This window comes from Neovison vison, chromosome 12, assembly GCF_020171115.1.
Source record: "Neovison vison isolate M4711 chromosome 12, ASM_NN_V1, whole genome shotgun sequence".
NCBI classification, from domain to species: Eukaryota; Metazoa; Chordata; class Mammalia; order Carnivora; family Mustelidae; genus Neogale; species Neogale vison.
In genome coordinates this window covers 127473603-127487800 of record NC_058102.1, presented here as the reverse complement: position 1 = coordinate 127487800, position 14198 = coordinate 127473603, and the positions used below count along the sequence as shown (strand labels likewise).

General features: G+C 37.6%; 1 protein-coding gene across 1 annotated transcript in view; it reads right to left on the bottom strand.

Moving 5' to 3' along the window:
• PLXDC2 (plexin domain containing 2) overlaps positions 1–14198 on the bottom strand; it is a 472118-nt gene that overhangs the window by 246866 nt on the left and 211054 nt on the right. The window contains exon 3 of the mRNA XM_044227759.1: positions 2774–2920. Within this exon, the coding sequence (XP_044083694.1) occupies positions 2774–2920 (147 nt within the window). The remainder of the gene's footprint in view (positions 1–2773; positions 2921–14198) is intronic.

Genomic DNA, 14198 nt, shown 5'->3' with positions numbered 1-14198 from the left:
TTCTTTTTTTCTTTTTTTGTCTAATTTGTTGACAGAACGTATATCCTTGGTCATGAAAATTACACCATTGGGTGATAGGATTTGAGAAACATCCGTCTTCCCTTAGAGCTTAAATTTAAGTCCTGTTTCCAGCAAATTACCAGACAGCTTTACACCAAGGATTATGATGCTTATATCATCAACAAACCTAATTAATAAAGTGGATGTCATTTTCCCTTGTGCTAAAGCCTCTCAGTAACGTCATGGGGGGAGTAGCAGCAGTTGGTGCCTAGGTTGTGTGTGTGTTGTGTGGGGGTAGGAGGGAGGGTGTTTATGGACCCTACTGAGCCTCCTGGTCATAATGCATTGCAGTTCTGTCCTCAACCTGATTCTTCTCCCAGGAAGGCATAACAGAAATGGAGCAAAGAGAATGAGGCAAGATTGGAAAGGTGGAGAGGCCAATTGAGGAAATTTTACACATGAATCACTCTTTATAATTTGGAAATCTCAGACTAATATTTAACAGACACATTGAACAAAGCAAGAATGTTTGTAGAAAAATTTTTAAAAATATTGTATTAACTAAATGTGTAAGTTCCAACATAAGAATATACTTAAGTGAAGGACTCTAAATGGTGAAGTTTTCCAGGAAAAAGAAAACAAAAAACTAAGAAATATTATCAATTCTGTTGTTGTAAATGGAAGCCTGTACTAGGGGTGTGTGTGTGTGTGTGTGTGTGTGTGTGTGTGTGTGTGTGTTTTCTCTTGATAGCGATAGGGAAAACGGGTATAGGACCAGTTTCTAACTCTAAGAAATGTTTTCTGATCGCTAAAACTCTTGTTAAAAAACAAAACAAAACAAAACAAGGTATGACAATGACAGAGTAGCTAAAATGAAAGTTTCTACCAATGGTAAGTATTTTGATGTCTATGTAGGAACACCAGCTAAGTCACAAGCAGAAGCTCAAGCATTTGCATTTAAGCCAATCTTTGGTGTTGAAAGCAACAGTGTTTCTCCCACACTACCAGTAAGAAAAAAAATGGCTATTACAGCATTATGATTTTTCTTGAAACTAATCAGAGACTTGAGGCAACATGGCAACTAAGTGAACCCTCTTCCCAACAGAAAAAATATTCTTCGAGGAAAGACAAGACATTCAAACTGCTGCACTTTTGGGAGAGCAGAGGAAATTATAAAAGTGTGTAAGCAGAAATCCACTAACAATTTAACTGATAACCTTCATTCTTGCCCAGAGGTTTCATCCACAGCGGCTGACACCACAGTTGGGCCAATTTATGGAAATTTCCTTCAACGGGATGCACCCAACATGTGAACTTTAGCAAAGGGCATTATACACTCTTAGGTACTGTAATACAGTGGGAAGACTGTCAAATGCAAGAAATGTCTGATAGACATTGTCCTAATCTAATCTTTCTCATTTTCTCTTCTTCTGAAAATCTGTTCTAAATCCAACAGTGAATCATTTCTGAATCTGTCATCTTGCCCGGGGTTGCCTGAATATGGAAAAGAAAAGGGGTGACGGAATTTAGTAAGGCAAGATGGCTCCTTTGTTTGCTTCTCAGTCTCAAAAAACTTGTGCTCCACACTGTCAATTCAGTGAATCATCACACGGTAAGTTATTAATTTCCATTTTAACTGCTAGAAGTTGATTTCCTGGAAAGAGGAAAGTCTATATATATACAATGAAGGGTTTTGGCTAAAACTTTTGATATAACCATCAAATCCGTGCCTCTTTAAATCACGTAAGCCATTGACTCTGTTAGTTCTCTCTTTAAATCAGTAATGGCAATTACATTTGAAAGGCCGAAGTCGTTGTGTTTTTACTTTAAGTCATATTAAACGGCAAAGACATGATTTCCTTGATGGTAAGATCATTGGTATTATCCATGAGAGAAAAACTAAATACTTTTGAAAAGTTAAATCACGAATTTCTCAGAAAATGACTATTAAAAAGTGCTGTCTCATCATTTACTAGCTGGAGACCTTTAGGCAGGTTCCTTGACTTTTCCAACACTCAGTTCTCTCATCTCCAATACGGGGATAGCAATAATATTTAAATAAAAGGGGATATGCTGTGAAGATTGAAAAACTAATCTATATAAGCCCGGAGTTGGACATGTGGACTAGGACATGGAAAACCATGTACAGTAAGTGAGGCCTGTATTAGTATCCTGCCATTACCACTATATAGATGCAGAAACTATACCTCATTATAAAATTACATTCCTTGTTTAAGGAGCCAGAGCTGGTAAATGATAAAATCAGACTGAAAAAATGTTCGGAGATTTTCAGATTTAATTTTTTTCCTTTATATCAAACTTCTTCACTGAGATACATAATTTGACCTACATACGCCATTGGAATCATAAATGTTTCTGGTGAAATCTTTTTTAGACCAAGAGATTAATAAACCTATGTAAAATGGGAGATACCAAATTCATGTAGGTTTTTTTTTCCCAATGTTCTCTAAATTCATAGTTTGCAAGAAGACTGAAAATCATCCCAGATCAATCTTGACTTTGAATATTCAACTCATTATTTTGCTAGGGAAATTAATGGTTAATTTATTTAATTAATTATTAAATTGATAGTGGTTTCTCAAAAATAATTCTTTTTCATTTTCTTTAAGATCTTATACGCAATTACTAATCTAAATTGCAATTGCAGAACGAAGTAATAAAAAGTAAACACAATAAACCAGGGCTGATATGCCAATTAAAGCAAGAATTTTTTCACAGCAGGAAAAAGCCCTTAAAATGCCAAAGCACTTACTGCAGCTTGCCGATGAGTATTGGACAATATTCCATGAATCTTCACTTTGTCCTTTTCCATTTGGTCTATGTTCACCCACAAACTCCGGCTGGCAGAATCAGAGGGACCATATATCCGAGATATATAGTAATTGTGATCTGTGTCCTCCTATAATAAAAGAATAATGCACATCAAGAACAGAGACAACATGGATGGGCCTTGAGGTTATTATGCTAAGGGAAATAAATCAGAGAAGGAAAGACAAACCCTGTATGTTCTCACTTATATGTGGAATCTGAAAAAGCTGAACTCAGAAAAACAGAGTATGACGGTGGTACCAGGGGTTGTGGAATGGGGGGAAGGGAGAAGATGTTGGCTGAAGAGTATAAATTGCCAGTTATAAGACAAATACCTTCTGGGGATCTAATCTACAGCATGGTAACTACAGTTAATGAATCTGTAATTATATTATACACTTGAAGGTAGCTAAGAGAACAGATGCCTCACTACAAAAATGAAATGGTAGTTATGAGATGTGATGGAGGTCTTAGCTAATGCGAACAGTAATGGTAGCATTAGTGGCAATCGTTTTGCAGTATGTAAGTTTACCAAATCAAGAGGATGTACACTTTAAACTTATACAATGTTCTATGTCAATTATGTATTCCAGCCTCAAAAAGGCTGGGAAAAAAAAAAACATGCAAGTCAGTATACACCTAATTTATATATATGACAGAGCTGTAGACAGAGTTCATGAAAAAAAAGAAAGTCCACCCCCAAAGGAAGAAAAAACCCTAGAGATAGAGTCCCTAAAATTCTTAAAAATCGAACAAAAATGGTATGAAACTAGACATGTTACTATTCTTCAAAATAACCAGAGGCGTTAAATAACCTCTAAGGAAAATGAATTAGATTTAAAAACATATAAAATAACCTTCTTTAGAGGAAATTGTTAAATAAATAAAACATAGAGGAAAATGTACACTCTGTTTACAATAATCTTTTAACCAAAGTAATTCTAAGGATCTAATTGCCGCCTGAACAAAATGTCACTTTTGGAACCATTTACTGAAAACCTGAACTATAATTACTACTGAGTGACAACAAATCCAAACTTCTCTTCTTTAAAACTTGGGCCAGATCTAAGTTAATTATTCTAGGAATGGAAACAACACATTTTTCCCCCTATAATTTGGGTTATTAAATTCTACTTTTATTTGAAGTCACAGTGTTGATTATCACCATGATGCCCATCACAAAACCTTTAATTTTCACTCAATGAAGAGATTTAAATGTTTTAATAGGGGGATATTGCTGAGGAACATCCAGAAAAATCATATGATTCTTGCCAAACTCAGATTGCAATGAATTTTACTTTTTTTCTTTTTTACCATAAAATATGAATGTGTTTATCAATTTGAGGAGTCTGCTAGATAAAATATATTTTAAAACATTCAGGTATATGTAAAGATAATGTTTGGTAAATAGAGGGTATATGATTTGAATAATAAGGTAGGGAATGCGAACTCTTGTTGAATGCATTTGTTACTGAAGTGCTAATTTAATAAAATACAATTACTCTTGAAGTCTAGTCAGAACAGGAATTCCAAGAACCTTTTCACAAGTCATCAGGCTATTAATATATAAAGCTGACTACATAAAGGAAAGGAATTTCCTAGGCAGTATTCTAAATAGATTTTCCCCCGTGAATAAAAGAAAAATTATGGCCCTAAATATAAGTCTTGAGGACACTGATTAAATGTTAACAGTAACATTAAAAAAAAATCCTAGGTAAATCTCCAGCCTCTAATTAAACTCTAGGTATCACATGCAAATTATGGGTATAACTATGATGAAAAATAAAAAAGTTCTTCAGAGAAAGAAGAGAAAAGGAGATACAAAGAAGAACCATGAATAAGATTCCATGCAGCCCAAGAGAGATTTAATATTCTAGTGGTTTTCTAGCACTCCCTTCCAGAACATTGTGACACTGACTGCCTGGGTTCTAGGAGGGGAACAAGCATTTTCTTGTGTCTCTAACATATACTCAGCTCCTCTCTGCTATCTGGTGCTTCACCGCGGACGCTGTGAGGTGGGTACCCTCTTTGACACTGGGCACAAGCCATTCTACACCCATCATTCTACCGGCCACAACAGCCCATGGCATTAGAAGCACATAACCTAAAATAGACCAATTAGTGAGACATGTAGGAGTTTATATAAAAAGAGATAATTTGCCTTATTCTGATGGCTGAGATGGCTAGCCATATGACTTGAGACTACTGCCACCATTTTGCTACCAAGAGGAACCCCCACCTGAAGATAAAGCAAACACAGACAGAGATGAAGTCATCATCTCTGCAAGCACAAGAAAGCCAGCATCCAGTGCATTTTGTGCACCCTAGGCTTTTCACTTAGTTGAATCATTAAATATTTATTATGAAAACACCTTGAATTGAGTTATTGTCAATTCTGACAAACACATTTCCCTAACTTCCAACCAAAAGAGACTTAAGCAACAGTGAATAAGGTAATCTCTACAGACTTATAGATCTGGATAATAAACATCTATTCAATTCTGGTATTCCAGCTAATTACACGGCAGAAATGGACACTTGGATCTATACTGCTGGAAATCGTCAAGCCTGAATTATAAAGGATAATGATTCATTTTATATTTCAATGAATTGCATATAAGGGGGGTTTGAAAGAAATAGTCAATAAGTTTAAATAAAAATTTTAATTTTTCTCCCTATTGCTAGTATTACTCTAAAGAGTTCAGCAAGACTGAGGTCAGAGACGTGACCTTCAGGTGAATTAGGTAACAGAGTCTATGATGTTGCCAAAACTTACCATATAAATACCAAATAAATATTCTCTTAAAAATTACAGACTTTCAGTATAGAGTTCAATATAATTGCTACAATTGACATATCTAAAATGACTTTGGTATTTCCCTTAACTCCTAAGTCTCTATAATTAATCAAGAGATAGTCTTGAAGTTAACATAAAGAATATCATTATGCTTAAATAATGGACTGTTTGCAAAAATACACATGATCTTTTTCTAATTACAATACTGATATGTCTAATAATAATGTTCATTTTTACTTAAATCAGAGCTGCCCAAAATTATGTCACGTCTTTGAAAATATTGAGAAACTAAAGACTGGAGTTTGGTGTTCGACTTCTATAGCCCAAGCCTGCCAAGTTGTCATGGCAACTTTTATTCAAAGAGGAAGACAATTTATTGCTTACCCAGAATTTAGAGACACAAGTTGTTAAATTCCAGGGTAAGGTGTTTGGCTCAGTTTTTCAAGGAAAGCCATAAAATAGATATCTCAAAAATGTGACATTTTAGCACTACTAAATTATTCAAACCACGTCTTGTCCTTTATGGGGGTAATGGTACTTAAAGAGTTGTCAAAAACCACTTCAGGCACAAAGATTCTCCTTTTCTGCTCGAAAGCAAACTATTTCTAATGCCACAGAAAACAAAACAAAACACTACTGTGATATGCCTACTTGCCAATTCATTTAGGAAACCAACTGTTACTGAAAGTAGATGGCACAGTAGGTAGCTATAAATCCTATAAATCCATGCTTCTCAAATATGCCTGCAAATGTGCAGCTGTAAACAGAGGACATACACCAAAAATACAGAGGGGAAATCATCGTAACTATAGCTAACCATTCTGCAACAATCAGTTTATACAATTCCTAACCCACTCTTAACCTGTCTTCTATCATCGGTGTTTGGTGTTACATTGGTTTGATGATGGGTCATTTTTATGGATGCCTTACACTGTCTCATACAGTAACAGCATCTGAATTCTAAATTTACTTCACTGAGAATAAAAACAAAAACAAAAACAAAACAAGTACAGCTTGTATGAACATCACTGTGCTGGTCATTCGAAATGCATGAAAATGAATAGATAGAACACATAATCAAAGTTCATAATCAAAGTGCTAAATCAAACATTTAGCACTGGATCAGCTGGTTACCTCATGAAGACAGTTTTGCAATAAATAAAGGGATATTATAATTTGAATGGTTCTTACGAAGCGTGAATATATACCAAATATATTACGTTCTCACATATATGAGTTCACAAGGACTACATACTGCACATAAAGGTAAATGTTTAAAAATAATAAAGTACTACTTGTGTATATTAAGTTCCTCAAAAATAGAGTTAAAAAATAGTTCTCTATGTTCTATAAAAATTAATGTTGATAAAAGAAACTAAGAGAACATGATACAACCATAGAAGAAGAAAAATAGTGAGCTGGTAGTATTCAGGGAAAAAATTACAGCAATGAATTCATTAGTAGCAGTAAGAAAAGGGGTGTGTGGGTGGCTCAGTTGGTTAAGCAGCCCACCCTTGATTTTGACTGAGGTCATGATCTCAGGGTAGTGAGATAGAGGCCCGCGTGTGGCTCTATCCATGACCATGGAGAGAGCTTAAGATTCTCTCTCTCCCTCTCCCTCTGTCTCCCCCCACCAAAAAGAACAGAGTAAAAAATAAAAATTTAATAAAAGTAATTTATAAAAAAATAAATTACTAGTTAAAACATAGAAAACAGTCTTGAATAATGTACACAATGTGTAATGGAAAAGAAGAAAATAAATACTGAAGATGGATAATCATATAAATTATAGAAAAGAAGAGATCCTGTATATCAGATAAAAGATATATATACATATACACAGTGGTAGAAAGAAGTTTTTTTTTAATGTATTAGATGAACCATTTTTCTGAGGCAAAGAAAGACTTGAATCTATATACCATGCCCCCAAAAAATCTGCAATAGAATTTTGGAATATTAAGAAATTTCCTGGGGCGCCTGGGTGGTTCAGTGGGTTAAGCCTCTGCCTTCGGCTCAGGTCATGATCTCAGGGTCCTGGGATCCAGCGCCGCATCAGGATCTCTCCTCAGTGGGAAGCCTGCTTCCTCCTCTCTCTCTCTCTCTACCTGCTTCTCTGCCTACTTGTGATCTCTGTCAAATAAATAAATAAAATCTTAAAAAAAAAAAAAAAGAAATTTCCTGGTGAGATTTCTCATAGGTTTTAAAAAAAAAAAGAAGCAGGGCATTGCCCAAGACGGTGTTGTAAGAAGAACCTAAAATCGCCTCCTCCCAGGGACACACCAGACTATGACAGCAGGATCATTTCCCTCTGAAAAAGATCTGCAAGCTGGGTGAACGGCTTCTCCACAGCAAAGGATAAAAACACCACACCGAGATGGGCTGGAGACAGAGACAGGTCTCCCCCAAATCCCACCACTGGTGTTGCGGGCGTGCAATAGGGAGGGGGATCTTACTGCCTGGTGGAGTGAGGAACTGGTGACAACCTACATCAGACACTCCAACCCCTGCGACCTGCACCAGAGAGATGACCCCTAAAACATCTGGCTTGGAAACTAAAAGTGCTGATATCCAAGGGATCTGAAGTGCTAAGGGAAACTGAGATTTCCTTTTAAAAGTTTCCAGTAAATCTCACTTGCCTCCAGACCCAGTAGGGGGTGTGGGGGCGGGGACAGTTTGGAAAGCACCTGAACTATACGTGAAATTCATTTGCTAATCTAAAAACATTTGCTACAAAGATGAATAAATAAATAATCAATCAATAAAAGCACCTGTTGTATGGGGCACCTGGGTGGCTCAGTGGGTTAAGCCGCTGCCTTCGGCTCAGGTCATTATCCCAAGGTCCTGGGTTCGAGCCCCACATCAGGCACTCTGTTCAGCAGGGAGCCTGCTTCCTCCTCTCTCTCTGCCTACCTCTCTGCCTGCTTATCATCTCTCTCTGTCAAATAAATAAATAAATCTTTAGGGGAAAAAAAAAAAAAAAAGGACCTGTTGTAGAGCCAGAGGACAGCTGAAACTCTCCTTGGAGATGGAGATACTGCCGAAGGCCATTTTTACATTCTCCATTTGCCCTGCTAGTGCAGGTGGATGAGCTTGAACTTGGCACCCTCCTCCTACCTTGCCAAGACAGGTGGGGCTGAGTGGTGATGATGGCACCATCCCACTGCCCTCCTGAGGCTGGAGGGTGCAGGCCCTTGCAGTATGTCCTGCTCCCTGCTTGGGGTAGGTGAGTGCAAACGGTCACGGGGTTCTCCAGCTCCCTAACTATAGTCTGTGAGAGAAGGCAGTTACAACACTTTGCTCCCTGTTCCCTGGCTAGGGTTGGTAAGCATGAGTGGTTGTGGTGTTCCCCAATCCCAGCCTAAAGCGGACATGCGCACAGACAAGGAACTCTCCTGTTGCATTCCTGGAAGATAGTCCCCGCCTCCCAGCACTGTGAGTGAGCCAGTGAGCATGTCCTTCCCCCTACACTCTTCTAGCTGCCTAGCTGAAGCCAGTGGGTGCATGCAATCCACACAGAGACCCGCCACCCCCCCTTTGATTGACTGGCTCCTTGAAGAAGGTAATAATCAGAGAGTGTTCCTGGCAAGCCAACACAACCCAGTCTTCTTGCGAAGAAGGCCCACTTACTTAATCTGGAGCTTCAGCCTGAGAAACAGCTTTCCACGAATTCGGAGGCCATGGAGGTGCTCCCAAAGAATATAAGGGAGACACCAACCTTGCACACCCCCATGGCCTCCCTACAGCTTGAAGAGACCTCCCAGAAAGGAGCTTACATACTCACCTGGAGCTCCGATTTTTGCAACTGTCACCCAGAGGACCCCTCTAGATCTCCTGGTTTGGAGGCCGTAGGGATTACGATAATGGCCCCACAAGACTGTATGTATTTGCACACTGTAAAACTGCTCCCTTGGGACCTGGCTTCTTGTGTCTAGCCTGGAACTAAGGGCTCCATGAGATTTGTCCACTTGAAATACGGATGGATCCTGGAACAGTCTCAAAAACAGGGGCAGACCAGGAATAAATCGGGGGACTTACAGAACTACAAAGAATCAAGAGACACCCAAGAGCTAGGACAAGTCTGCACAAGAAGGCTCATCACCTGCACAAAGCCACTTCTTTAGACTGCGAGAGGTAGCTGTTTTTACCTGATACATGGAAGCAAAGGCAGAGAGTCAAGGAAAATTAGGAAAGAGAGAAATATATTGCAAATAAAAGAAAAAGGTAAAACCCTCAGAAAAAGTCCTTGATGAAACAAAGAATTCTTTATCAGGTAGAAAAAAAAATTCAAATAGTCCTAAAGATGTTCACCAAACTCAGGAGAAGTATGGATGAACATCGTAGGAACTTCAACAATGAGGGAGAAAATATAAGAAAGAATCAAACAGCAGTCACAGAGCTGAAGAGTACAATCACTTAACTGAAGAATACACCAGAGGAATTTGAGGGGTCCAATAGCAGACTGAATAAAGAAAAATGGATCAGCAAGCTAGAAGACAAAACACTGGAACTCAAGAGGAGCAGGAAAAATTAACACACATACACACACATGCACACACACAAACTTAATAGGAATGGCTTAAGGGATTTAAGGGACAACATCACTCAGAACAATACTTGGAAGAAAAGATGCTCAACATCACTAGTCATAAGGGAAATGCAAATCAAAACCACAATGAGATATCACCTTATACCTGTCTAATGATTATTATCTAAAAAATAAAAAATAACAAGTGCTGGCAAGTTTGTGGAATAAAGAGAACACTTGTGAGCTGTAGTAGATGGTTCAGCCACTATGGAATTTTGCTCAAAAAATTAAAAATAGAACTACCAAATGATACAGCAATTCCACTCCTGGGTATCCATTTGATAAAAACAAGAACACTAATCTGAAAGATATCTGCACCTCTGTGTTTACTGCAGCATTATCTACAGTAGCCAAGATATGGAAACAACCTAAGGATCCACTGTTGGATGAATGGATAAAGAAGATGTGGCATATATACAATGTACTACTACTCAGCCATGAAATACAATGAAATCCTACCACTTGTGACAGCAGGGATGGACCTTGAGGGCATTATGCTAAGTGAAATAAGTCAAGCAGAGAAAGACAAACACCCCATTATTTTACTTCTAAGTAAAATCTAAAAATCAAAACCAAATAAAACCCAGAGTCACATACAGGGAATAGATTGGTGGTTGCCAGAGGGTTGGGGTTGCAAAAATGGGTAAAGGGGATCCCAAGTATAAACTTTCAGTTATAAAATAAATAAGTCATGGAGATGTAACGTTCAGCATCAAGATTCCCCACACAGTCCCATCAGTAATACTGCATTAATTTTATTTGGTAACAAATGGTAGCTAGACTTATTGTGGTGGTCATTTCACAATGTACACTCAGAAATTGAATCACTATGGCGTATATCTGAAACAAATATAATATTGTAGGTCGATTATACCTCAATAAATTTTTAATTAAAAAATGAAGCAGAAGCCTTATAGACATCTAGAAAGACAAACCAACTTATCCATAAGGGATTTCCTCCTCCATGAGAGGGAAAAACCTTTGATAGTCAATACTTCTCCATGAGATCCAGTGGCAACAACGTCTACATAATCATTGTGCAGAAGAAAGTTATCACTAAAGAAATTTTTGTGCAACAAATCTGTAATCTAAGTATAAAGAAAACATATTCTTTCTTTCTTCCTTTCTTTTTTTAAAGATGTGTCTGGAGTTTTGGAAGCTTGACTACCCTATGTTCTCTTACACATAGACCTTGAGAGACTGAAAGTTCTAGCAGACTGTCACAGCGATTTGTACATCCTTGATTGAAATATGGTTCTCCTCTATCAGGGGAGGTAGTCTTTTTCCACTGCCTGGACAGCTTCTGGAGGGACTTGCATGGAGTGTTGGGGAGGAAGGGCACACCCACCTAGCCAGCCAGATCAGCTGAATCAACCCTGGCAATCAATGAGGTGACAGATGTCATAGCCAGGTCACTCTCGTATCTACAAGCACATTTTTAGTAAATAAAATACAGAGAGAATATACCATAAATGAGACTTTTTCAAAATGTAATGCTGAATTATATAACGAAATAAACCAGGGGGTGAATCAAATACGGTCATAGGAATGGAGACACTATAGTTAACATTCAGATGGTGAGCCTCCACTCAATGGAAATTACATTAAGAAAAATAAGATAATTGGGGCCCCTGGGTGGCTCAGTGGGTTAAAGCTCTGCCTTCCGCTCAGGTCATGATCCCAGGGTCCTGGGATCGAGCCCCACATCGGGCTCTCTGCTCAGTGGGGAGTCTGCTTCCCCCTCTCTCTCTCCCTGCCTCTCTGCCTACTTGTGATCTCTGTCTATCAAATAAATAAATAAATAAAATCCTAAAAAAAGAAAAATTTAAAAAAAAAGAAAAAGAAAAATAAGACAATTTAGTTATTAGGGTTGTAAGTCAGAATGTAGATGATATGGATCATGAAACTATAAAAATAATCTAATATCATGTTCCATGCCAGGTAATAGAAATGTGAATCTAAGATACATAAATATAGTTTCAAAAAATAATCAGCCCAATTTTTTAATTTTAATGCAAAAGTTAATTTTAATGCAAAAGTCTGAGATTAGTGGCCCACAGATGGCAGATATGTTGCCAAAGGATAGCAGATATGGAGTTAAATTCATTATTTTTCTGAAATATAATACAGTGCAATCTCAATTTTATAAAATTACATCCATCTAAATATAAATGTGGATCTCTACTCTCCTACCTCTCTATCCGCTCTGATTACACACACACACATACACACGCACAGGTACAAAAGATACTTACCATATACTGATTGATTATTTCTAAGTAATGGGACCTAGGGGAGTTTCTTTTCCCTTAACTCTGTTGTCTGAATTTTATAATAAACATTACATATAACCACGTTTTTTTCTTCACATAAAGTATTAAAAAATGTGAAGATGCTTTGAGGTATCAGTGGCTGTTTCCTGAAATTAAACCACCAACATATATCAAGAGACACAAGGCCACGATGTTATATACAGTTAATATAGAATTACTATGATAGGTGCTTTGAAAAGTGCTTAAGGAAGACTCCTTAAAGATATGATAAATCAGACATTCACACTCAGTGTAGAGCTTCAAGGTCAATAAGTTAAAATGGCTTTGTGCAATAGCTGATAGATAAATTTCCATTTTCTTTAAAATATTAGCTCCAATAACCTAATTGATGTAGACTATAATCTTTTTCTCTACCTACTGTAAATGAAATCAGCACTAACAGAAGCAAAAATATTCATTTCTACTAAATTTTGAGTGAGAAATACTGCATAAAATGATTTTATGTTGTAAGTGTTTTATAGAAGCATGGCTAAATTCTCTCTCTTCTTTATTCATTCATTTATGCAGAAATCATTTGTTTCATGTGTATAAGGTACAACATATTCTTAGTGGGAAACACTGTGATGGAATGTATGGGAGTTAATGTCGAAGAATTATTCAACAGACAGCACTTCTAGATCTTGGCAATGTTTATAATTCTATGAGAAACATTTAAGGAGTCATTTATGTCTTTCTTTTAGCTACATCCTAGTGTAATCTGTGGGCTTATTTCTAGGACCTACTTTCAAGGATTTCAGAAAGAAACAGTCGGCTGGAGACACAGCTAGATTCTGGCGGCGTCGTGGGTACAGGAAGGAAGGTGAAGGGAAAGGTTCAAGACATTAAACTTGCAGCCGGTGATCTGATCTCTGGTTCTCACCGGCTCAGCTGCTAGTGAGTTCTGTCACTTTAGTGAAGGCTATGATGTGTTCAGTTCATTACAGTGGATTGAAGCTGTGAAATTCTCTGTGCACATTAATTCCTCTTTTGCCAGAGGTAAAATTACAGAGTAAGGTGAGCCTCCTGGACTTGCAGCAGCAGCCTAGCAGAATGAGAGGCAGTTACCAGTTGGTCTGGGAGCACTGAGGATTGAGGACATCATGAGACATGGAACAGACTACATGGAAAGAGACGTGAGATAAAAAATCCCACCCGAACCCCCACCTTTCCCAATTACATTAATAAGAAGGTGATCTGTAGGGTATGTGATGTGGGCAGATACTTAAGTTATAGGAGTATCTTTTAACAAAAAGCAAATGATAGTATTTTCACTTTCTTTTACAGGGTTGCCAAAGAATCAAATTAGACCAATGTATTTAAACACAATTGAAAATCCTATGAACAGAGTTTATAAAGGAGTATTAAATTAGTGCCACATAACGGCAGCATGATAGGAACAATGACATATTACCTTCAAGTAGCCTTCAATATACATCAGCCAGTACTACAGCTATACCCTCTCCAGATACAAGAACAATTACACCGAATACGATTCAATTTATGGTTACAGTGTCAGAAGAACTAAAACCAATTCCTGTATCTCCTGTTGATTATATCAGGTTATTGCCCCAATTCTCATGACACCCATCCTTTGCACATACCTTCACCACTTCTGTAAGGATTTTTATCTAGCTGGTCTCTTCGCAGCATGGTCTAGCTCCCTAGAAATCTCTTG